The sequence below is a fragment of the Idiotropiscis lumnitzeri genome, chromosome 9 (genome assembly GCF_059441095.1).
Source record: "Idiotropiscis lumnitzeri isolate Australia: NSW breed Sydney's pygmy pipehorse chromosome 9, RoL_Ilum_1.0, whole genome shotgun sequence".
NCBI lineage: Eukaryota > Metazoa > Chordata > Actinopteri > Syngnathiformes > Syngnathidae > Idiotropiscis > Idiotropiscis lumnitzeri.
Genome location: NC_142399.1, coordinates 18,136,359 through 18,161,318, shown reverse-complemented (window position 1 = coordinate 18,161,318; position 24,960 = coordinate 18,136,359). Strand labels below are relative to the sequence as shown.

General features: G+C 39.2%; 2 protein-coding genes across 2 annotated transcripts in view; both read right to left on the bottom strand.

Annotated features, from left to right (window-relative positions):
* The window catches only part of slc24a3 (solute carrier family 24 member 3), a 65,279-nt gene extending 57,469 nt beyond the window's left edge, over positions 1-7,810 (bottom strand). The window contains exon 1 of the mRNA XM_088304046.1: positions 7,479-7,810. Coding sequence (XP_088160172.1) covers positions 7,479-7,659 — 181 coding nt within the window. The 5' untranslated portion in view covers positions 7,660-7,810. The remainder of the gene's footprint in view (positions 1-7,478) is intronic.
* Positions 7,811-21,385: 13,575 nt separating this feature from the next.
* On the bottom strand, positions 21,386-23,451 carry soul2 (heme-binding protein soul2). The gene is made up of 4 exons (XM_088305063.1): positions 23,285-23,451; positions 23,052-23,178; positions 22,011-22,176; positions 21,386-21,780 (listed from the first exon to the last, which is right to left on the bottom strand). Exons 1-4 carry the CDS (start codon positions 23,411-23,413, stop codon positions 21,609-21,611), a joined length of 594 nt encoding a protein of 197 aa, XP_088161189.1. The 5' UTR covers positions 23,414-23,451; the 3' UTR covers positions 21,386-21,608.
* Positions 23,452-24,960: the final 1,509 nt, after the last annotated feature.

The following is a 24,960-nucleotide window of genomic DNA, read 5'->3' as shown; positions in this document are numbered from 1 at the left end:
ATCTTTCCAAATCTGGACTCGGAATCTCATCGGCTGTAAAAATTCTTTCAATGAAGTGCTGGGAGAGGAATGACAAAAGCAAGAATGAAAAAAATAAAACAAATACATTGGGGAAAAAAAACAAAAAGTATTTTGTATTTTTCAACAGGGTCATCACCAACTGTCAACTGTAAACTGTCCCACTCTCTGTCAATTTTCTTTTGCATAGTTCACCAAACTATGAAAGAACAGATGAAGCTTATGTTGACGAATGCTCATGCAGTAACTCAAAGACGAGATTTTATCCTTACTTGTTTTTTGTCTCATGTGTCATTACTATACTGTAAATTGGGGTCATTTTGGTACCAAAAACTAAACACACAAAAAACAACAACAATCAATAATCAAATTATATAAAATTTGAGAGTCTGCCGTCCCAGCTTGTGTTTCATTGATTGAATTTTGGCTTTGTTAGATTGGACTACGTATTCTTTATAATGAGACAAACTGGGGAGTTTGCTCCTCCAATTCACACGTCAAACAACATATACATTCTTTTCATGGAACTTTGTTTTAAGGTTTTGCTTTGGTGAGCAGCCATGATAGTTTCAGCCTTTTGTTTCACTTGTGTCAAAAGCCAGTGGGGAGAGAGAAGGAAACAAAATCAGAAAGGAAGACTGTTTTATTAACTTAGGCATTCGGAAGTAAAAATAAATTTGTATGTGAAAATTTTTTACAGAAAATAGAACAGAAACACAACGGTCAAAGGGATGAGGGGACAACGAAGAAGTTGTCCTTTTGACAATACAGATAATATATGAGAGGCTTACAATACAAAAAAATCTTTGGCTGCATTGTCGGTACACTTGGAGGGCAAAAAGGTCACGGCGACAGGGGGATGAAACTAAATAATAGCTGAGTGCTACTGAAATGGGCGAGAGAGAGAGTGAGAGAGGGGGGGCAGGGAAGGGGAGACAGAGACAGCGACAGAGAGCGAGACGGTGAGAGCAAAGTGAAAGAAGGATGGTAAAACAGGGAGAGGTTGTTTGTGTCGGTTCTGTTTTTTTCGTCAGGCTGGCCCAGATCCAACAGAATTAGCCACACAGTTTTGTGTGCAATGGAGTTTTTTTGGGGGGTTACTGTTAGCCCAATGGAAAAGAAAAAGAGAAGTATGCCGTTTTAACATTTTTACCCCGATCAGTATGTCATCGCGCACATACAGGACAGGGGGCCATCATGTTTTCCAAGGTGGACTTGGTGCGTAGTTACTATTATGTACTGGAACAGCCGTCGGATGTGCCAATGACAGCCGTCATAACAACCTTCTGCCTCATGTGCAGACATTTCAGCGCCTTATGGAATCTGTTCTGCACGATACGCCGTTCTAGTTTATCGACTTGGGACAACATACTAGTGGCCAGCGCAGATGTGGACGACCAACTGACACTTCTCCAGCTGCTATTCCAGTGACTCAACGAGCACGCCCTCATCATCAACCCAGCCATGTGCCAATTTGGTCTGTCAGCAGTTATCTTCCTCAGGCACCATGTCACGTCACAGGGAGCCATCCCCCTTCCCACCAGGGTTCACATGCCCCTCCACTGTGAAGTCCCTGCAGGAGTTCCTGGGAATGGTGAAATTTTCCAACAGGTTAATTCCCCACGCAACTCACATTGTTTTGAGACAACGTGGACCTGGTGGGAGCCCTGCCTTCGCACGGTTTCACCCACCTCCTCACCATGATGGACAGGACCACCAGGTTGCCAGAAGTTGCTCCCCCTGTCATGTACTACCTCAAGCGCAGGTGTCTTTCGGCATTCATCGCATGCTGGATTCCGGCTCTTTTAGAGACCCGCAGTTCACGTCAGAGCTCTGGATGGCTGTTGCTGAGGGTGTGGGGACAAAGATTCACCACTCTGCAGCATACCACCCACATGTCAACAGGCTGAGTGCAGGCCAGCCTCATGAACAGCAATTGGGCTGACAGCCTCCGCTTGCCCCGAAGGAGGACCTTCAAACCCCTTATACTCAGGTGGTTTACCGGGTCTGCTGCCTCTCATTGGACTGTGTACAAGGGGTTGAAAAGTTTTGCGTTATCATTCTCCGATCTGTCTAGGGTGTCCCCTTGTCCTATGTGCCCTCGGACCTACCATCAGACAAGTAAGTCTTCGTCAAACTCCGCTGCCGCCTCCCTACGAGGGGCTCTTCCATGTGGTGGACATTCGAGGTAAACTAGAGTGGATCATGATGGACCCCCTAATTTACTGCTGAAGTTGGCCCTGCTGCCGCCACAGGGGGGCCTGCCCTCTGTGGTCTCCTGCCCTCTGCGTTCTCAGCGTAGCCATTTTGGCCGCTTAAGGCGCCCTCCACCACATTAACTTGTTTTTCTTGGCACTGTTCATGATTACCTGCTGGCTTGTGCATGTTTCTTATGGTGAATTCTGGCAGGCCCTGTGTGGTGACTCACAAGGGAGAGACATTCACCAGGGACGTGTACCTTTAAGACAAGGGAGGGAGTTTTACATTTACAGTTTCTGGATTCAAAGGGACGATTTACATGAAAGAGTAGAAAGGGAGTAGCTTGCTTCTTACTGTGTAAACAATTAATTTTGTTGTCGACAATAGAGACACGACTCGCTTTTGTCTCCTTGTCTCGTCACCACATCTCCACAATGTCACGACAAGCACATACACTTAACTTACTTGCTAGCGCCTCGTTCTCTTTTTCTCTCTCACACACGTGACACGCAACCTGAGAAAGGGAACATCCATCTATCCATTATCTATACCGTTTCTCCACACAAGGGTCGCGGGGGTTGCCGGAGCTTATCCCAGGTATCTTTGGGCAGTAGGCGGGGTACACCCGGAACTGGTTGCCAGCCAATCGCAGGGCACACAGAGGCGAACAACCATCCGCACTCACACTCATACCTAGGGGCAATTTAGTGTTCAATTGGCCTGCCATGCATGTTTTTGGAATGTGGGAGGAAACCGGAGTACCCGGAGAAAACCCACGCAGGCACAGGGAGAACATGCAAACTCCACACAAGAAGCCGGAAGTGAACCCATGACCTCTGCTGTGTCTCACTGTGAGGCCATCATGCTAACCAGTCGTCCACCGTGCCGCCAGAAAGGTAACAATTTTACCTTAAAGATACAAGTGTATAGTTTGCAGAAAAATGAAAAAAATAGGTCTTGCGAGACATCACTTAAGATGCAAGCAAATGTTTTAAGGATTAATTTGACAATATGATGATGACCATTAATCTGTTAATGGGACCCATTGCCACGTATAGGAAAGTTGAGAACATGTCTCTGTCCTCATTCAGTACAACACTGCATAGCCATGCCAAAGACAACAAGTTAACATGTCTTCTCTGTTTTGGGAGTAATACTGTAGGTTATTGGGAAGAGACATATATTCTCATCTTTTACGTTCATCACCATGTCACATGTCCACCAGTCTTCAAAATTAAGGGTGTGTCCATTTAAATAAAGTTGTATTGTATTTGTTTGAAGTTTAACTGTACAACTGGCGGTTAACCTGTTATTATATGTATATGACAGTTAAAGCTCCTTCCAAACTTCCATGTTCATGTGTTATTATTGTCACCTGGATGTCAATGACAGTGTTGTTTTCGTCAACAATGAAACAATGAGGAAAATATTTTTTTCATGACAATAACTAGACGATGACGAGCAAAGCGTTGCTCTTTGATGACAAAAACATGACTGACGTCAATGAATTTTCGGTGACGGGAGTAGTCGATCAGAAAGTCTTTGGATTGGGTGGAAACCTTGTATGCCTTTTTTAACTAAAATGGACTAAAACCTTTTCGAGTTTTCGTCGACTACATTCATAAACATTAGACAAAAACATTTTTTTTAGTTTCCGTCAACTAAAACTAGACTTAAACTATCACGAATAGGAATGACTAAATGTGACAAAAACTAATAAGCATTTTTGTCCAAAAGACTAGGATTAAATCTAAAATGCCTGCCAATACCAGGAAATATAATTCCCAAAAAAGTTCATAACTCCAAATGGGAGCCACTGTGCCAATATAAGACATCTGAGTGAATATTTCTTACATTAAGTTTGGGTCTCTAAAAACCATGATAAGATTAAGACATGTCACGCAAATTACTTTCTTCTGACTTGACGAGCACCCAGAAGTGCGCACAATTCCATTTTGTAGCTCCTATTTGTAGCTCAAAGAATACAAATTTAATTCAGCCAACCGCAGCATCGATGCAAAACCCCAAACCAGTTAAATTTGAAAATTGGTACAATTTTCCTTGAGTTCGCTCAATTTGTGACTGTGGCAATGAGGAAGAAGACACCTCACATGGCACATTATTCATATTATGAAGCAACGCACCTCAGCTTTGTGGTGCGTGCATGTGAGTCGTGGATGCGTGAGACTGCGCAATTCGATCGCTAAAGATGTGAGAGCTGTTGTAGTACTCCCGCAGTCAGAAAAAAAGAAATGCATTGATTAATGACACTGATAATTGATAATCAAATTAAAGTGTAGCCCTCTCGAATCAAAGCATGAGGTATGTTATTAAACACGTCTGCACCACGCACCTTAATAGTAACACTCATTTCCATATTTTACTCTCCTTCACCTACCATGTCTCAATCTATTTATTGCGGTCAAATTCCGCTCTTCACCGTTTCTGTCTATTTGCTTCTACATCTCCTTTATCCTACTGTTCCTTATTACATAGCCTGAGCTGTCCCCATATGATCCCATTCCTCTTCCTAGCACCCACTGCACTCTTGTCTGTTTTACTTTTTGTCTAACTCTGTTCCTCTGCTCTGAGTCCCAAGGCTTTGTGAGAGCAAAGTGCTCCATCTGCGTCCCCACACCCCCCACCCCTGCAACCCCTGCAACCCATTCTGCTAGTCCACACAAAGAAGGAGACCCAACAACCAAAGGTTTTGGTTATGTAATAAGGTAATGGGAACACTAATGCTCATACCAAGCAGCCGTTAATGGCATTTCTATACCATGACCATTTATTTGTCTTTCCAATTTGTCACAGATGGATGAAAAAGGGACTTTATCTTGAGTGGCAAAGTTCAGTGGGCATTAAAACCTGTAGATAATAGCAGCTCATATGGCTAATCCCCACGTCATACAATATAGAGCTTTTGTCATTTGTCTATGTTAGAATGTGCGTTTTTATTTTAGTGGGAGGACTGGATTTATGGACATAACTGGTATCAAGCTTTTTCCAGGCTTATTGAAGTAAAAATACTCGCATTATAATGCCATTACATCTTACAATCGTGATGAAAATGTGTTTACTTTAACCAAATCGAACACACACAGACAACAGACAACAGAAACTTTTCTTGAACATAGCATACATTTCACTCAAATGCCAATTCAACAGCCAACTGCCTGTTCAACAGTCGGGGACAGTCCGATTCTGACTAGACTACAAGTACTGACATGCCGTATAAGTATCGATACTGATACTGGTCTAAGCATTGGTGCCCACGCATTTTGAGGTCCATAATCACAATTATGCCATCAAACCATTTTCTACCACTTATCCATTGAAGGGTTAGCGACTTTGCGTGATGGGGTACACCCTGGCTTGGTCACCAGTCAGTTACAGGGCACATATAAATTAGGGGTCTTGAAGTCTGTTCCTCAAAGTCTGCAGTCCAGCCTGTTTTCCATCTCTTCCTAAGGCAACTCATCTGATTCAAATGGTCTTATAATCAGAAAGGTCGACAGTAGCCGATCATTTGAGTCAGGTGTGTTGCAGCAGGGAAAGATGGAAAATAGGCAGGATAGCGGACTTCAAGGAATAGGATTGAAGAACTCTGACAGAGACAGATAACCATTTGCACTCAAATTCACATTTATGATCACTTAAGTCACAATTTTGGAATGTGTAAGAAACCCCATACAAGAATTGGGACAATGTGCATACCTCACACAGAAAATGCAAGCCGTGGAATTGGAACCCAGAGTGTGCTTGCCATTCCAGCCACATGCAAAACTGTGCTGCTTGTCAGAATTAGTCACATAATAATAATGTATGCAGCAATATTTTATGGAATTAAATTTCACATTCAGTTTAATATACTGTTGGTATGACTGTGGGTTTAACCTTTACCAATCACCGGAAAAAAACTGCCTCGATAAAAGGGAAGGCCTCCATATTACATTCTGGAACTTACACAATCTAAAAAAGATGCATTCCCCTATGAATTCTTTAGTGGTTCTTACATTCTGAAATAATTGATTATTTGATCAATTTGGTTTTAAATGTCAATAATTGATTGTCAGATAACATAAAAGCGGAATGTGCAAGGGCAGCAGTCAATGTGGCACACTTAGAGCAAGTGACAAGGCTGTGCCTGCCATAGCACACCGTATCATTTTTGTAACTTGAATTGGGCTTGGCCCATCAAGGGTCTCCACAGCAAGTTACTCGCATGTTTTTTATGCTGGATGCAACTCACCTGTTTTTCATCATGGACCAGCAATTGAACTGGCACTGTCTGCAAAAAGGCAGCAGCATGTTCCACAACACTAACAGCACTTTTTCCCCCCACACAAAACAAAAATGTAGACTCTCTCGCGTGTGAGTACTGAACATGCCTTCTTGCACAACCACAAACAGCCAAGGTTCAACATGTCTGAAAGTAGAGCAGAAGAATGTCAGCCGCAGCTGACTTTGTAATTTGTAGTGACGAGTAAAATGATTTTATAGTCACTGTTGGGTTCCTTGGACTCCTGGGGATCCACAAACTCATTTGCAATAGATTAATAAAAGGGAGTACCATTACAAAAAGGTGCCTAAGTACGAATAGGAACCACAAAGAGTATCTGTCTGAATTAATAACTCTCACTTGTATTTGTTTTGGGTGAATAAAAACTGATTGAAACATGGCATGGCATGTAAATTACTCTTTCATGTCTTGGCATCAGCCTGAGCCACAAGACAAACAACAATGGTATGTGTAATAATAATAATAATAATAATAATAATAATAATCAATCCATTCTCTATGCCAAAAGCTCTCATTAAGACCATGAGTGAATTTGAGCCTATTCCAGCTGACAATGGGAGACAGGTATGCCCCGGACTGGTCACCAGCCAAACGCTGAACACATATTGATAAACAATTTTCCAAATTCATTTCCAGCTAAGGAGAATTTATCCATCCATTATCTGAACCACTTCTCCTGACAATGGCCGCGGGGGTGGACAATTTAGTCTTCATAAAAATAAAAATTAAAAATATAAATAATTTCATATCTTAGTGTAAAATTGACAGTCCCATATTCAGTTGAGCTCATGCAAACTGAAGACAGTTTGAGTTTAGAAAATATAATAAAAATGCGATTTTTAAAACGCAAACGAGAGAAACATGATTCCCGAATCCCCCCTTGACATTTGCTGCCTTCAAATATCCAATTCGTGTTTCCCCCCAAACTCCACATGACTTCGTGCGGACGTTTTCTCACCTTCTTTCCGTGCCACATTCTTGAGGCCAACAACGAGTCCCAGCAGAATCCCCATGAAGCACATCTGTATGGCGAACAACTCCTTTCGCTTTCTCCGTCTGCCTTTACTCCTCCGCCGGCTCAGCATCACACCTACTCGTACGGTCGACTCGGGCATCCCTTCTCCCACCACGCGGGCCATGGCGCTCTTCTTTCGGCGAGCGTTTCGGCAGGACCCCGGGTGGTGTAAAGGTACGAGTATGAGCGACGGGGAGGAAGACACCGAGAGATGAGCTATGAGTGAGACGGAGTTACTCGGCGCGGGCAGATGTGAGCGACTTGTCGATGGACTCTGACGCTAGACGCAATGAATACATCTGAGCGACATCCGGTATAGACCTTCAGAATAAAAGGCACAAGCAACCTGACTATTTGGAAGCAAAATATATGTAACGACGTAGTTGTATCGATTTTGACATTTAAAATATAAAATATATGAAATTGCATTTCTCTGTTACTTTTAAATATAGAATGGATCCTTGAGTGTGAATTTAATTACATTTTAATTCACTCCTTGACCACACTTTGCTACACAAAACATATTTCCCCATTGAATTTATGTAACCCTAAACTAGAATTAAACCGTAAAGGCTAATTTTGGATTGAAGCTGCAGTCCATAGTGGCTAGCCACGCATGGGGAGAACAGTCAAAGTCCGCACAGGAAGGCCAGAGGAGATATTTAAATAGTGATTCTTGTGAGGGAGCCTTGATAACCACCATTCGTGTGTCCCTACATTAAAAGCACTTTATTTTAATTCATTGGACAAGCTGTATATATAGTTTGTTGCGATGTCAATATTTAACAGTTAACTGAAGCTGAATGTGTTTCATGTATGATTCACGGAGACACTTGATACATTTTTGATGAACTTACCTTCAAGATTGGCTGATTGACGGGTAACTGGGAATATGAATTCTGGAGGTCACTTAATTACTCATGCAGTGTAAAAAAACCCAACTCAATAATGCATTTCAGGAGTTCAACCTGTATTACCCTTTGAGTCTTTTTGGTGAGGCAACACATTGCTCCAATCGAAGACATTGATAATTTACATGCTCTGAAGACGTGGAGTCAATGATCAGATGTCTTAGTTTTCCATGCTCACCCAAAAATCTCATGCTGAATATGCAAACACACAGATGCAGTGACTCCAAGGTGGAGAGTTGATTCATTTGTTACCTTTCATTCTTCTAATTAAAATCTTGTAGCGGTGATTTTTCGAAACTATGTGACAAATAAATGATGCACGTGGGAAACTACAAATTGTACCTGTAGGGAAAAAATAAAATAATCATGGCTCGGGCAAAACACCATTTGAAGGCGGCTGTCATTTGTCAGGATTATCATTAAGAACAAAAACATTCATCCTGCAAACATGCCCTTACATCCAAAGGCATTCTACTTCATTGGGTTCAAAGGGCACAATTTCTTCACCTGTCTTTAGTGAAACATCAAGAAAACCCCTTTTAATTTTAAACGGCAAAGGTAGCTGGGCAAACAGCAGAAGAAGAAAGAGAGAGGTCGATGTTTAAAGCACTTGGGACTTGTCATGGTCAGTGAAATTGAGCTGTCACAATTGATCTGCAGCTGCAGTGGAGCGCATCACGTGACAACAGCGAGACATCACCGTCTCGTGTAAAGCCTTCGCACTAATCCAGTTTTCTCCTGTTCTCGCCGAGATTTTCAATGCTGGCAAGGCAGGAAGGCTGAAGACAATCTCTTCCGCACACACCTAGACATGCACACTTAGACACGCGCACACGCACACGCACACGGCACACGCACCCCCGCACACACACACAGCAGGATATATAAGTGCACACGCTGAACTGTGTGGCCACGTGTCTCTCTGATGTGTTCTCACTCCAGTCATTGTCTTGTAAATCATTTCAGGATTTGATGTTTATTCCTTTCTTTATGCACTACTGAAGCAGCTTTGTGTCGCTTTTGATTGTCGTGATTTGACTGGAAAAACACACAAATCTGAATGCAAATGTCCTGTGAAGCAGTGCTGTAGCCAGATATTTTTCAGTGGGGTGGTCAGAGTAACGGTGTGAGCATTATCATATTTCTCACAGTCAGGATTTCATGAAATAAGATTTACACGTTCAGAACAATGCCCATTCCATTCATAATCAAGCAGAAACAAGTTGACTTAAAAAGCAATGTTTTGCTGAGCTTAATTTATCCCATAATGCCATTTTCTTTGCCGTGGCTTTTCTTTTGCGTGCTATCTCATTGTCTACGCCAATTTCATGCACTGATTTGCAAGCTAACAGTGAATCAGAGTGATCAATTGTCACAGATGGCTGATGCCATTTTGCATCCTATACGAGCCAAGGCTGATTTATTCAAATCATGTTGCAAAAGCACAATGACACAAAAATCTTTTAATTCTTCTCAATTTAAAATGTTGCTTTTTAGTTAGGTTTGTTACTGTTTGTATTAAGAGTGTGTGTGCAAGATTGGTATATGTATGCATTTTATTTCATGGAAGGATTCATCAACAGTTACTGATACTTCCTGGCCATGTTGTATACTTGCTATGGTATGAAAGCAATGATTTTGATTGTTGATGGCTCTAAGTATTAAATGTGCTTTATTTAAAACAGATTCCTTTCGATTTTTCATTCAGATCAGGTGTACCAAAAATCACAGGTATCAAAATTGTTCCCTCGGCATGTGGGTGTCCTTGGTGATTACTGGCCATTCTGTAGCTTGGCCCGTGCACTTGGATGTCCTGACTTTGATACAAATGAGGGATATCGCGAGGATTGGCCTGGAAATGTCTACTTTCATCTCACAAGAGTGTATAAAGGTGCCAACGACCCGCTAGGCCCAGTTCCACCAGTGCAAAATCAAAATAGCAAAAGAAATAATACTCCACCCTTGCGCACAGTTGGACTGTGCTTTGCACTAGACTTCCACTCGGCACAAATATATGGCATTTTTCTCATTTCAAATGGCTGTTCACCTTAGCCATATCAGTCATCACACTATCTGATTGCTCGAGCATGCAATGGAAAGAAAGAATTTCACAACCTCTTGTGTAATAAAGTGCTATAAAAACTCAAGAGATTTTTTTCCCCCACTTTGGGATGCAATGTTTGATTATGACACAAAGCACAGCAGTGAATAAAATAATTGAAACTTGCGTCGACAGGAAAGGTTGCATTAAAGAAATCAGAGATGCTCTGTGGATGAATAATCCGAACCTCTGTAAGAAGATTACTGAGTGTTTTGTTAAGGGTTTTTGTTGATATTCCCATAGATGTGCACACACATGCGCGCATAGAGATACACTGTCGTAGCAAAGGCCTTTCTCAGAGTGCATCACTTCTATAAAGGGTGTGCAAATTTTGCGTTAGAGAGAGAGAGAAAGAGAGAGTGAGAGTTAAAAAAGGAAACACAATTAATTGACATACAAACCAACGAAAAACTGAATTGCTACAATATGCTATCAACAATTACATTTCAATTTGGCTCTTATATTTGTGTTTTGCTTGAATAAAAAAAAAAAATTGAATAATGCATTAATTGTACAGGTCGTGTGCTGCCAGAAAAGGAACAGGTGATGGAATGTTCGGTTCCCGGGTAAAATGTTGGCCAGCAGGGGATGGAAGAAAACTTGATGTTCTGACATGTCAGAGAGCAACGCCAGATTAAATCTGAGGGACATGCCAAATTGTATGTGACAAAAAGGTCACAAAATAAAGGACCACAGCAACTCATATCATAGAGTCGCAACGCAAGCTTTGCTATTTCTACCTTAGATACATTATGAATTACAAATTTTCAAAGGATGAAATACCAGCTGAATTACTAAAGGCTGGTGGCAAAACCATTGTAAAAGTGAATAAATAAATACTGGACTGAAGAATATGCACTAAAGGAATGGCAAAAAGGGGCAATAGTGAAAATACCAAAAAAGGACCTCTCAATGATTTTGGGAATTGGAGAGTTATTCTGCTTGTATCAGTTACAGGAAAAGTACTTTCCATTGTACTGCTCGACAGAATGAAGCTTGCAACCGACACAAAACTAAGAGAAGCGTAAGCTGGCTTCAGGCTAGGTAGATCCTGTAGAGAGCATATTTTCACACTGAGAAATGCAATTGAGCAAAGTCTAGAATTTCAACAGCCATTGGCAATCAATGTTACTGATTTCAAGAAAGCCTTTGACGGTGTACATAGGGAATCACTGTGGAAGATTGCTGGAACCGATGGAGTGTCCACAAAATTCATCAATATCTTTAAGAATATCCAGCTCCAGCTGTACCATCAAAACACAAACTGAAACACAGATTTTATTTATTTTTTAATAAAAACAGGAGTCAGACAAGGCTACATTCTGTCTCCCCTCCTGTTCTCACAGCTAATATATTTTGTAATGAAGACTGCAAATTATAATAAGAACTTTGGAGTCACCTGGAATACGGAAACCAAACTAACAGATCTTGACTTTGCAGATGACATTACGCTAATTAGTATGCAAGAGCTGCAATTAATGACAGATATTTTGAAAACAACAGCAGAGAGAATTGGGTTCAGAATAAACAATCAAATAGACAAAAATAATGGAAATCGGAAGACAATCAAGAAAACAAGTACAAATAGAGATAGAAAAAAAATGGAAAAAGTTAATCATGACTCAATCACGTATGTGGCAAGCTAAAATCAAGATGCAACTTTTCAACTCCGTAGTAATACAAAGAGCAACTTATGCAAGTGACACATGGAAGTTGAAAGCAACACTAACCAGGAAACTCAACGTAATCCAGCAGAGATGCCTGAGAAGAATCTTAAAAATCACCTACAAAGACAGAATCACAAATCAAGAAGTTTCTAATAGAACAGAACAACGAAAACTCTTAGAAATAGTAACTGAAAGAAGAATCGAATTGGCAGGCCGTGTATTGAAAAAGAACGAACATGGACATGCCCTGACAGCCCTGAAATGAATCCCACAAGACAAGAAAAAGCCAGGACGGCCTAAGAAGACTTGGCGAGCTGCTTTCAAAGAAGATCTGAAAGAAATGAAAGTAAAATGAGCCGACATGCAATCTGTTGCAATAAATAGGATAGAATGGTGAAAACTTGCTGCCCAATGCGCCACTGACGCCGGAAAGACAAAGGTTTAAGGTAAGGCATAATACCTTCTATTTGCAAAAATTATTTAATTGACAACCATGATAAATGAATTGATGAATAATTTTTTAATCCCCCAAATTATTGAAAAAATTAAAGAATAACACATACTCATATATTAGCTGCACTATATATATATAAAAAAATAAATCACCTTTTAATAGCAGATTTTTCTTTTTCCTCCGTATTATGCTCCCCACATTTGCAGGTAAGTATTATCCACATAGTAATTTGATAGATTGGAAATTCTTGTCTTCAGACATGTTTGTGTGTGTTTGTTTGTGTGTGTGAAGAGTATTTCTGTTACCTTCCTAACCAGCTTTATCCAAAGGAGTCTATTTTCAGCATGTGTGAAAGCTTACATTTTCAAAGTCTTCATCTACGAATTGTGCCAGAACACAGAACAATTTTGATTCCAAAATGCGTCGGAATTTCTGTCATAAAAAAACTGAACCCATTCATTCCTCAACTGTTGTACTCAGACGTTGGCAGGTAATACAAAAAATATTCGACTTTTATCTTAGGTTTCCTTTGTCAAGTGGGTGTGTCGTAGCCACAAAGTGCACAGGTCTCATTACTTGAATAATAAGTGGTGAATCTATGTCAAAACAATGTCAAAATCTGATCTTATTTACATGCAAATCGGCATAGATGTCAAACTTTAATGATCAGATACTCATTTTGATCTATGTTATTCATAAAACCGTGGAAAATCGAATTTTGATCCCATGGAACATTTAACATATACCGTATATAAGTAAAAACAAAACTGAAATAAAATGTTTAATATTCCGTATAATGGAGAATCTCCCTCAGAAGCACATACGTGTGTTTGCCATAGGTACACACCAAATGCAATTTGGTCCTCCTGTCAGATCAAAATTCTGCACCTTCCGAGTTCCACACTGTAGCCAAACCTTCCCTATGGAATTTCCCCACGGAGTTGATGAACGACTCGTGCAGCTAACTATTCATTTCTATTTTTGGCTGGGACCTGTTTGGAAAGTCAGGTCAAGAACAAATAGGAAGCATGGGACATCGAGTGCTCAGGATGAAACTGGGGAGGAGAAAAAATGGAGCAGGTGGAGCGCGAGTCATTATTTTGCTGATGGGCATCACAGACATGAATTCAGTTTGTTTCATTCCCGTGAGGAAATGTAATATTTCACTGTCTTTTAGTTTTATCACGACAGAGCATCACTCCACAGGCAGAAACTATTGTAGCTAGTAACACTGCAATTCAAAAGTGACCAATTCTGATATGCTGTGCCTAAATGGAAAAACCAAAACAACCCAGCATCACCAAAAGTACATGTCAGTAGAGAAACAAAAAGTCCCAACATCCGAAAGTGACAACAAAGACAATTTTTATGCGTGTAATTGTTTATGTATGCATATTAAAATTTGAGACACCAGCCACACAATATGTTGGAAACAAATGCAGCTCAACTTGGATGTTTTACTAGCATTTTACTTATAACAGTATGTCAAACTACGAGGGAACATTAATATTTAGGTTCCAACTATTTGCGTGAAATGTGTTTACAGGACTTCCAGGACCTTTCCAAGACTCTTCTGGGACTCTTCCGGGACTTTTTCATCTGCTGCAGTAGTACGAGTCAAGTTGATACAACTTGCACTAATATATTCCACCCCCAGATTTAGAGAAGTATTATTTTCTACAATTGTACCTTATATTTTGTACATTTAACCAGGTTGCTTCAATGTTACCAAATTACCAAATACCACACCATAAATGTCGATCAAAAGAATGACTTGTTCGCTATGTTTATTTGTTAATAGTTATTCAACATTATTATGAGTAAGTTATAGTAATACAATTTTCAAATGTTATTAGAGTTTTTAGTGAGCAATACTTGTTAGCTTTAAAAAAAAAAAAAGGTAAAACTGTCTACCTATCCATGAGGGAGAAACAAAGCATTAGAATTGTGCCAATCGACTCACATAGTCTCAATTCAGTTTTACAATGTTTGTACCAGTGTCTTGATTCCAAATATACATCTTTCTACGGGGATTATAAATGGTTTGAGTCCTATATTTAACATGGTTAGACTGCTATAAATACTGGACTATGAATTTGCCACAGAGACTAAATATAATACAATAGTTAAGGGCAGCACGTTAATGGGAATATTGCCTATAATGTTGGCCCACCAAATATTTCTTGACCTCTAATTGAAGGCCTCAAGAGATTTCAATTCTACATTTTGTTTTGTCTGCATACAGGGCGTGCATGACTAATAGTGAGATAGACGGAGAGAAAATAAGAGAGAAATACAGCATGACTGACAAATCTGCTTTTCTGCTAATCCTCCGGCAAGCCTGATGTGGGCAAACTAATGCCATATAATCCATGCAAGTCCACATTGACACTGTACACTTGCAATGGAAAAGCGAGAGCATAAACTTCTTTAGGATCACTTACTGTATAGTTGAGTACAGTACTGAACAGTATTGCTCCATCCACCCTCACAGCTTCCAGATGCATGAATCATGTTTTCTTTCGAATGTTGGTCACAAATTAGTGTGACATGACAAGATTACATAATCAAAAGAGCATATGGTATACTTGTACAATATTGCATTCCACTGTGACATCACAATGAAGGCATGCCATTTGTATTTTATTGAATGCATTTCTCTAATTCTAATATAAATGTGTTCTTTCCACCAAAAAACTTTGATTCTGCTTAAATCAACAGATTATCCATAGCAACTTCTTATAATCGACAATAACAGGGATGAAAAGATAGGTTAGAAGATAGAGACGTTGCTCTTTTTTTTTTTTTGGTAATATTACAATGTTATTATTCCTACAAAACCCAAAATTCTGTTTTAAGATGGTGTGGTTTTTTACCACAAACAAATGTTTGGTTCTGAGTTTTGTGGTTTGATTTATGCCAAAAATCTATAATAAGTACTAATGTAGTATTTGCCAAAGGGGATGCTTTTGGCACACTGATACTTTCAGCTCAAATCAGCAGCCCCCATTATTATTTGTGTGTGACACTACATTGGTTGTACACTTTGTTGTCAAGACAACCAGTCACTCGACGGAGCTGGTAAAAAATAATTGAAATGAAAAAAAAAAAGAGTTTTCATTAGACTTCTCAATAAACAGCTATATCGCATTGGCTGATATTTTTCATTTTTTGTAATTTTTGTGATAAACTTGAACATCCTAATTCTCAGATCGATCAATCAATCACCAAACAACAAACAAACAACAACCTTGTTTACTGCTGCGAAATTCCACCCCATCGCCATGTATGTTTGAGTTTGAAAGTTAGTTTATTTTAGCCTTGTCATGTTGTCGCGGGTTCCTTTTCGACCTCCTCCAAAACAAATGGCGTAGCCAGAAAATGTGCAACAGTGATGTTTATTGTGCAGCCCTTCCAAAGTGCACATTGTCATTGACTTGTTGAAAAAAAAAAAAAGCAAACAAATCATTTTAGTTTAGTCAAAAAATTGCTATCAATAGCAAGCATGATCAAATAGTTGATCGCGGTTGACTGGTAGCCCACGGACTGTTCCCATTTTGTGTTAGTCTACGCCTGTGCATCCTAATAGTCTCACATAATAATAATAATAATAACAATATTCCCTTTATTAGTCCCACAATGGGGAAATTCGAGATTCGAACCCAGGCCTCCTGGGGAGACTGGGTCCCGAACGCGGCGCCTTAGACCACTCGGCCATCCTGGCAGCCAGCCATCCTGGCACATCCTCAAATAATTAGTTTTTTTTTAAATAGGTCACCTGAAAGTTAGCTCACTGGTCAGCGCTCTGAAGTCGAGGACTGAACAATTGTTAACATGAGCACACTGGCCTCTGGAGTCAGCAACTTCTAATCGGATGCTGAGCAATGAAGGAGGCACAGACTTGAAGTTCAGCGGTCAGTCCTCCGTGCACTCAAGACGTGATTTCGTTCTTGATACATCTCAACATGACTGTGGAAAAGTGCGTACGGTACGTTTTTATGCAAACACTTCCTCCCCCTGGTGCTTGCCAACAAGCTCTTCCTTCCAGCCTGGCCCCAGAAGAGGCGAGCAGCAACCCGCATCAGGTCAAGGGCAAACAAGGTCCAAATTTCGTGTTCATCATCATCAGTTATGAGTTGTGCTCGTTCTCGTCAGTAAGGAAAAAAAAGACCCTCAAGTATAAGAAATTTCCGTTCTCTCTGACTCTTTCTAAGAAAGTCCTAAATAAATCAAGAGAAAAACACGACACACTGTTAAACAACAGTATGTCTTCCAAATGAGATGACTCCGCTAAGGATTTTGGAATCGGAATTGGATGGATGGATTTCTCCATTGTAAAAAACAGAGGTGGTCATTCCGTCCCAGGATCGGACGGGGAAGGAGGACGAGATGTTTTTTAAGAAGAACGGACTACGCAAGGACGGAAGTGGGAATTCATCCGTGCATTGTGTGAATAAAGAAAATGAACCGTTTAATAAAAGAATATGCATTTACACCTGTCTGTCAGTAACGACGGAAGGTCCGTTAGTCTGACACTGATGGACTGACCGTAACTTTCAAAGACAAATGATATTGCGAAATTCAGCAATCCCCCAGACAGCCATTAATAAAAAAAAAAAATAAAATAAAAAAAAAAGCTAAGGGACATTTTGGGGTCAAGAAGCAGAAAGAGCAATGTTTCTCAATGAATGACTGCTCTGGGAAACCGTTTTTGACTCACGATCCTAAAATAGCAGTGACGAAATACAATTTAGCAGAAAAGAATTCCGTTAATGATATCGATGATGGACTGACGGAGTGAACTGACTACTGATGATGACGGACTTTCGGCTCCGCCGCCGGCGTTGATGCGCCTACCACTGAAAATATGCAGTATGTCTTCCTGTGCATACACGCGAGTGAAAGCACACGGAGGCACACAACTGCATTCAGTTTATTTTACCATTACATTCTTAGTGCATTCTCCTCCACAGAGCAAACTCTATTAGCAAGCGTCTTCCCCCAGGGCTGACACTGACATCTCTTATCAGAATCTTCTGTGCAAGAACACGCGCACACACACACACACACACCCCCACACACAACTCAAGGAGAACTATTTGAGGATATGCGTCAGGAAAGATGGGAGGAGGAGGAAAATACTCCCAAAATATGGAAACAAAAAGGGCAAAAAAAGGCAAAGGAGCTTTTTGGGTAGTTGTTATGAGGAGTAGTTACGCGTAAGTTTAACGTTTGATGAATTTTTGGGTGGTTAGCTCAGTATATACCTTGATGATGAAAGATGTCACATTCTTAGGTTGTTACTTACATGTGGGATATTTTAAAATCAGAATTAAACATCTCAGAAAACAATGAATTTACATTTCCTGCCAAATCCAAGCAAGATCAAGATGCCAAGATGGTACTGATGTTGTTTCTTTTAGTGAAGGCAAAGCACATGCTCCTTCAAAGCAGCCTGTTTTGGGCACATCTCATCACAGACGATCAGGATAACTTCTGGATCCACTCCGCAAGTTAAGTATGCATAGAAGTGGAACATATTTCCCAAATGGATTGCCATGGAATTCACTGTCTCTCATGAAAACTCTCGAACTCACTCTCTCTCTCTCTCTCTCTCTCAGGACCTGAAAAGGGAGGCCAACATCAACTGCATCCTGAAAGAAGTCCCAGCAAATGATGTACTTCCTGAGGCTGCTGAGGAAGCACGGCCTGCCACAGGAGCTGTTGAAAGAGTTCTACACAGCAGTCATCGAATCAGTCCGGTGTTCCTCCATCATAGTTTGGTTTGGTGCCGCCACAAAAATGGACAAGATCCGATTGCACGGACAATGAGGTACCCCCCTACCCACTCAAGAGCACAGGAAATTAGATATATTATATATATTATATATTAGATAAATTGACCTTCCACACCCTGGTCACCACCTTTTCCAGCTCCTCCCCTCAGATATGTACTTTCGAACCATGCACGCCAAAACCAGCAGACATTCAAACAGCTTCTTCCCTTGCGCCATTAACTCCCTAAACCAGCGGTAGGGAACTACGATTCCTGGAGAGCCGTACACTGCCTGTTTTAGATCTCTACCTCCTCCAAACACACCCGAGTCAATCGATGAGCACTCAACAAGCTCTGTAGAAGCCTATAATGATCCTGATTATTTGAATCAGTGTCTTTGAAGTAGGGAGGAATCTAAAACAGGCAGGATATGGCTCTCCATGAATCAGAGTTTTCCACCACTGCCCTAAACACTTGATTCAAACTCTATTGTGGCGCTAAGTTAATGTTTGTCAACTTTGCACACCGTTGTGGGGCATTATTATTATTATCATTATTATTACGATCCTAATAATAATGATAATAATAATAATAATAATAATATTATTATTATAATAATCCATCCATCTTCTGTACCGCTTCTCCTCACTAGGGTCGCGGGGGTGCTGGAGCCTATCTCAGCGATCTTCGGGCAGTAGGCGGGGGGCACCCTGAACTGGTTTCCAGCCAATTGCAGGGCACACAGAGACGAACAACCATCCGCGCTCATACTCATGCCCAGGGGCAATTTGGAGTGTTCAATCGGCCTGCAATAAATGTTTTTGGAATGTGGGAGGAAACCCACGCAAGCACGGGGATAACATGCAAACTCCACACAGGATGGCCGGAGCCAGGATCGAACCCACGCCCGATGCTGTCTCTCACTGTGAGGCCATCGTGCTAACCAGTCGTCCACCATGCCACCCAATAATAATAATAATAATAATAATAATATTATTATTATTATTATTATTATTATTATTATTATTATTATTATTATTATTATTATTATTATTATTATTATTATTATTATTATTATTATCATCATCATTATTATTATTATTATTATTATTATGGTTATTATTGTTGTTATTGTTATTATTATTATTACTGCACGGAGAAGTATAACGTCTGCCCTGTACATACTTGAACAGCTGTTGTTGATCAATATTCTCGAGCACTGACACTTTAAAGCACTCATGGACCTTCTGTATAATTGGACACCCAAAGTTGCATTCCATGTACTGCTACTCGACACTTGATAAATGGTGCAACAATTATCTGCATCATATACACAGCTGTTGTAGTATTTGAAGTACTGCACCTCTGATCACTTTATCTCTGCAGTTATGACTACTATTACTATTACTGCACAATGGTACCTCGACATTATGGAAAGATTTTCTATACTTATGTCATGTCTTTGTTGATCGTAGTTACCTGTTACTGTAATAGTAGACAAATTCCTCGTGTGTTTTACATACTTGGACAATAATGATTCTGATTCTCTCTCTCTTTTTTTGTGTGTGTGCGTGCATGGGTGCGTGCGTGTGTGTGTGTGCGTGTGCATGCGTGCATTTAGCCCAAAAAGGCACTGACAGAAATGGGTATAAAAGTCTAGACAAGCCATTATTTCTGATTGAGTTGAACTAATCCTTAAATGAGTGAATCAATTCCACTTATTACAAAAAGGTGTTGATTTTCAGAGTGTTCTGATCATTTCTTCTAATTTAGAAAAGCCAGTCATCAATAAAATTTCCAATTATATTAAAAATTGCTTGACTCACCCCACTTTTAATGCTGCGATTGGCTAGAGACCAATCCAGGGTGTATCCTAACTTTTGTCCCAAATTGATTGCGATAGCCTCCTGCTCACCCGTGAATAAACATCAATGAAAATTAATTATGGCGAACTTATTTAGGAGTTTCTTTAGGATAAAACATAATAACGACAATCATGAACATTATTGTAAGCGCCATTTCACAAGATTGATTTTTGACATTTGTATGTTTGTGAAAAGAACTGGGATTATTTAGAATTTTTTTAATTGAAATGTACGAGATGTTAAGACTGTCCATGGTAATTCTTTATTTACTGTTACACACGAAGAAGGAAGTGTTATGCATTGTTTGAAAAAAAATAAAATTGATGGCGGATGAGCAACACGGTCCTTTAACCGTGCTGCGACCGTCATCTTGGTTTGTGTCCGTTATTTACTCAAGAGATTAAACAACGAAAAGGAGAAACGAAAAGAACTAAATATAACCTCTACAATTATTGTGGTTTTGATTTTGGTTTTGTGCTTTTCACAATATACAGTTTAAAGTTTGGGCTAGAATGTAACAGGCGTGATTGTAAAAAAAAAAAAAAGAAAAAAAAAGACGGACTAAGTGTATTTTAAATGGAAATGAATAATCATTCCAATTGAATAAAGTGTCCTCATTTGTTTGTTTTAAATTGTTAATCCGCATGATAGCTGCGCCTATACTGCCACCTAGTGTTAAAAAGCGGGTGTGGCATTAACCCAGAAAAGAAACTAAATGCATTGTAATTTTGCTTTTGTTTTATCTCCAAAAGTCATTGAATGGACTTTCTGAAACCAGAAACCAGAAACTATTGCTCTGCATGATTACAAACCGACTAACCAGAAGAACAAGATAAACTTCATATTTTCACAAGGACATTCACATGGCATCAGGCAACAAGCTTTTGACAGAGCATGTGAATGATTTGATCTGTTGATAAGTGGGGGGAAAAAAAGTATCTCATAACCATACACACAATGAGCTGATTTATTGTTTAAAGAATGCAAGTAACAGTAATTTAAAGTGTTCTTAACTCATTTCATGTATATATATTTATCTAAATAACATATTTATATAAAAAAATACAAAACATCAGTGCTGATTAGGACTTTATTTTTTTTAATCATTGTTTAAAATATGAACAGTAAATACAAAATTGGTTACTTTGCAATTAATTGATATTATTTTGTTGTTTCTTAAAAGCCTCTTCATAAATGTGTCCCATTACAATTATTGTTAACATTCGGCGAACATGATCTTGATTTACGATATGCTCAGAAGAACAACATTAGGTTTACAATGCACAGTTGAAGATGAGGTTATGGCGCAGGAATCCAGATTTCATTGTACTTCCTAAGAGCCAAAGTGGAATTGTAACCAGCTCCAGAGAAATGGTTGTAAACAAAGAACTTCCCGGCTTTCGTCAAGTGTTCTTGCAGTTTCTCTGCATTTTCTCTGCCTGCTTGAAAGGTTGGCATTCCTCCAAATGATCTTAACGAGATGTAGAAAACATGTTAGATATTAAATTGTTAGATATTAATTATCTGTATTACCATTCTTCGTTTGACTGTCGAAATGCTGCACATCGAAATGTCTGCCTGAAATCGTAATTTTCATCAAACTTTGAACTTTAAACTATTGCATGCAAATTTTACTGTAGAGATTTCATTAACATTGCTGATAGCTGAACTCTGTACAGAAAGCATGACTTTGCTTCTTACCTGACATAAACATAACCGCTCGGTCTTGTTTGAAACCACACATCTGTGTCACTGGTTTTATCTGTTTCTGTTATATTTCGAACAAACCAGGACATGTTTGCATACAGAGTATCTCCAACTTTTTGGACTGTGATGAGGACCGGCCAGCCGTCACACCGTAGATGACCTGTATGAATGCAACATATTCAACATATTATTTGAGGGACATGAAACTGGAAAATAATACTTGCAAAACAACAACCAAACTTCACAAAGACAATACAGAGCTTTGACTGATATATATATATATATATATATATATATATATATATATATATATATATATATAATGAAAAATAAACTGTAGTCAGGTCAGTTTTAACTTTATAAAAACATATAGTATTTTTGCTTTTATTTTATTTTACATGCCATTTCAATCTTGTTAGAATTATCAATTATACATCATCCATCACATTTTTTGTGTTGAAAATTTGATTTATGGTTTACAGTCTGAGAATATGTATTTACTGGAACAAATATCAGTTCCAATAGTTGTATTTAAAAAATAAATCATATTGATACAAATATTGAGCAAAGGTCGTAATCTCCTACCATAGAGCACAACAATTTAATATTATAGCCCATACTAAATATCTTCATTACGAGTTAACATTTTTGCATTTTCCTTTCGAAATCATTTTTCAATAAATTAATCGCAGATTTTAAACAAATAACTTAAAAGTAACTTAAACTTGAATAACTGAGTTACTCTACAAAGACAGTAATATTGCAAAGGAACGTATTACTTTCACATGCAAGTAACATGTAATATATAATATATTACATTTTGTAAGTAACTTGGCCAACATTTGGAACTAGGGTGCATTCGACAGATCATGAATGAGAATTGGGAAACACTTCACACTCGCATTCTCACTGGAAACGTGCAATTGAGGAGCACAGGGATGCAAGTGTGGTTAAGGGGATTTCGTCCACAGATGGACTAAATATATATATATATACGTATATATATTTATTTATTTTTTTTAAGATTTGCCTTACCTTTACGCTTCTGTCTGTCACAGAACCATTTCAATCTATAATGTGCAGCCATCACCGCAAAGTTGTTTTGACTTTTTATTTGAGTGGTAATCCACAATGTTTCAACGTAAAGACGGGTTTCAAAATCCTGTAGACAAATCCCCAAAAATTCATAAATCATTTTACAACCACACCATGATTTCTTAAGAACTACATGCATATAATTTGAGAGTGGGTAAAAATCTGTAACTTACCTCGTTTGTCGTAACAATGGAAAAATATTCAGGGCATGTCTTTTCTGTTTTGCAGATCCCTTCATTGCTCAGTGCTTTACACAGGAAAACAAGGACAAGCACTAACAGTGCAACAAGAAACTGAGCCATCTTCTGTGAATCTGTCAAAACTGGATGACCAACGTTGTACAGTCCTGTTATCTGTGAGGAGTAGGTGTGGCTTTGACAAAAAACACGGAACGAAAAATGCACATCCTGTATGATTTTGTCAAGGGAGCTATTAAACATCATATCTCACTTAGAAGATAACATCTATTTAGGATTGTATTATTACTAATAATTAATCATTTATGTGCAGTACTTACTTGCAGCTAACAACAATAGTACTAAATTCAAATTAGTGATTGGACTTGCCATCATGGTTTTGGAGTGCGTCACTACCGCTTCATTAGTAAATTCCGCTTAAGTTATCAGGTCTGTACCCTGTTCACGATTTCACATGAACTCAACTCACAGCATTAACGGGACAGCACGAAGATTGTATAATAAGATGAGCAATTGTATAACAACTTGTGAACCAAATAAGCCCAAAAGTTTCCAGTCTTGATATTGTTTGACATTTGCACCCTTCAATGACAGATTCAACTTTCTGGAGTAATCTTTCAGTTTCCATTCATTGTAGTTTATTGCTTTGATCGGAAGTAGTTGAGTGGTTTATTCATATCATCATATCCATATTCAGGTTGCAGTTGAAATGGAGGATATCCCAGGTAACTTTGGCCCAGAGGTCAGGTAAACACCCAACCCTGTTTGACAACTACTTGCAGATGTTTGCTCTTCATTGTTTTATAATGCTACTTAAGATATTCCTGCATAATATTCAGTGCCATTGGAATGCATCTAATCACAGCTGACACTGTCATTATGCTTGAAATGTGTTTTTAACATTTGTGCTTCCATATAGCATATACTGTCTATTTTGGACTCTGCTGAGAAAAGTTAAAACTGGAGTCCATCTTGAATTTCGGAAACTTTTTCATTTAACACCACTTTCTGTCAGCACTGCACAAGCCAACGAGTGACAGAATCGAGTACTGTACTGCAATGACACTTCAATAACATAATTTTGCCTCACTTGTAGTTGCCCTATTAGTATGCTGAAATTGTCCATTGTGTGCAGAAATGTCAGTGATTGAATCAGGGTGGCAAAAAGGGGGGAGAAAGAAGGACTGACTGGGCCCCAAATAAAAGTATAATCTTGACAAAATAATATGACACTCAGTAATAATTACCCATACATTTAATTTACAATGCAATGGTGGCAACATTAAGTGTATTTCGGAAACTTTTTCAAAGCCTAAAATGGTTCAATCCACCGCGCCAGCATGCAGAGACCGACAGCTTTTCACGTTATCAGACTGTGAGTCGAAGCAGAGATGGCAAGATTCCCTTCTAGTCCAGTAGCCAAAAACGCAACGCAAAGTAGCTTAGGCAGAAGAAAGAAGCCAAGGATCGACAATATGTCTTTCATAGGCGAGGTGGGTTAGAAGTTCATGTGGTGGAAAGTTCTGTAGCAACGTCTTGTGGATTCTTGTTCTAACGATTGAAATTACAATAAATCATAAAAGGCAATTAGCCATTTTGTTTGTTGTGATGTTTGCAGAGATTTTATTTGTTCCACCACTGATTATAGTTGC

Bases quoted from the DNA above. Each gene is read 5' to 3' on its own strand.
- soul2 (XM_088305063.1), bottom strand. From the start codon at position 23,413: ATGGCTCAGTTTCTTGTTGCACTGTTAGTGCTTGTCCTTGTTTTCCTG. The intron at 23,179-23,284 runs GTAAGTTACAGA...ATTTGTCTACAG, and splicing joins CCATTGTTACGACAAACGAG to GATTTTGAAACCCGTCTTTA. The intron at 21,781-22,010 runs GTAAGAAGCAAA...CATCTCGTTAAG, and splicing joins AGCGGTTATGTTTATGTCAG to ATCATTTGGAGGAATGCCAA.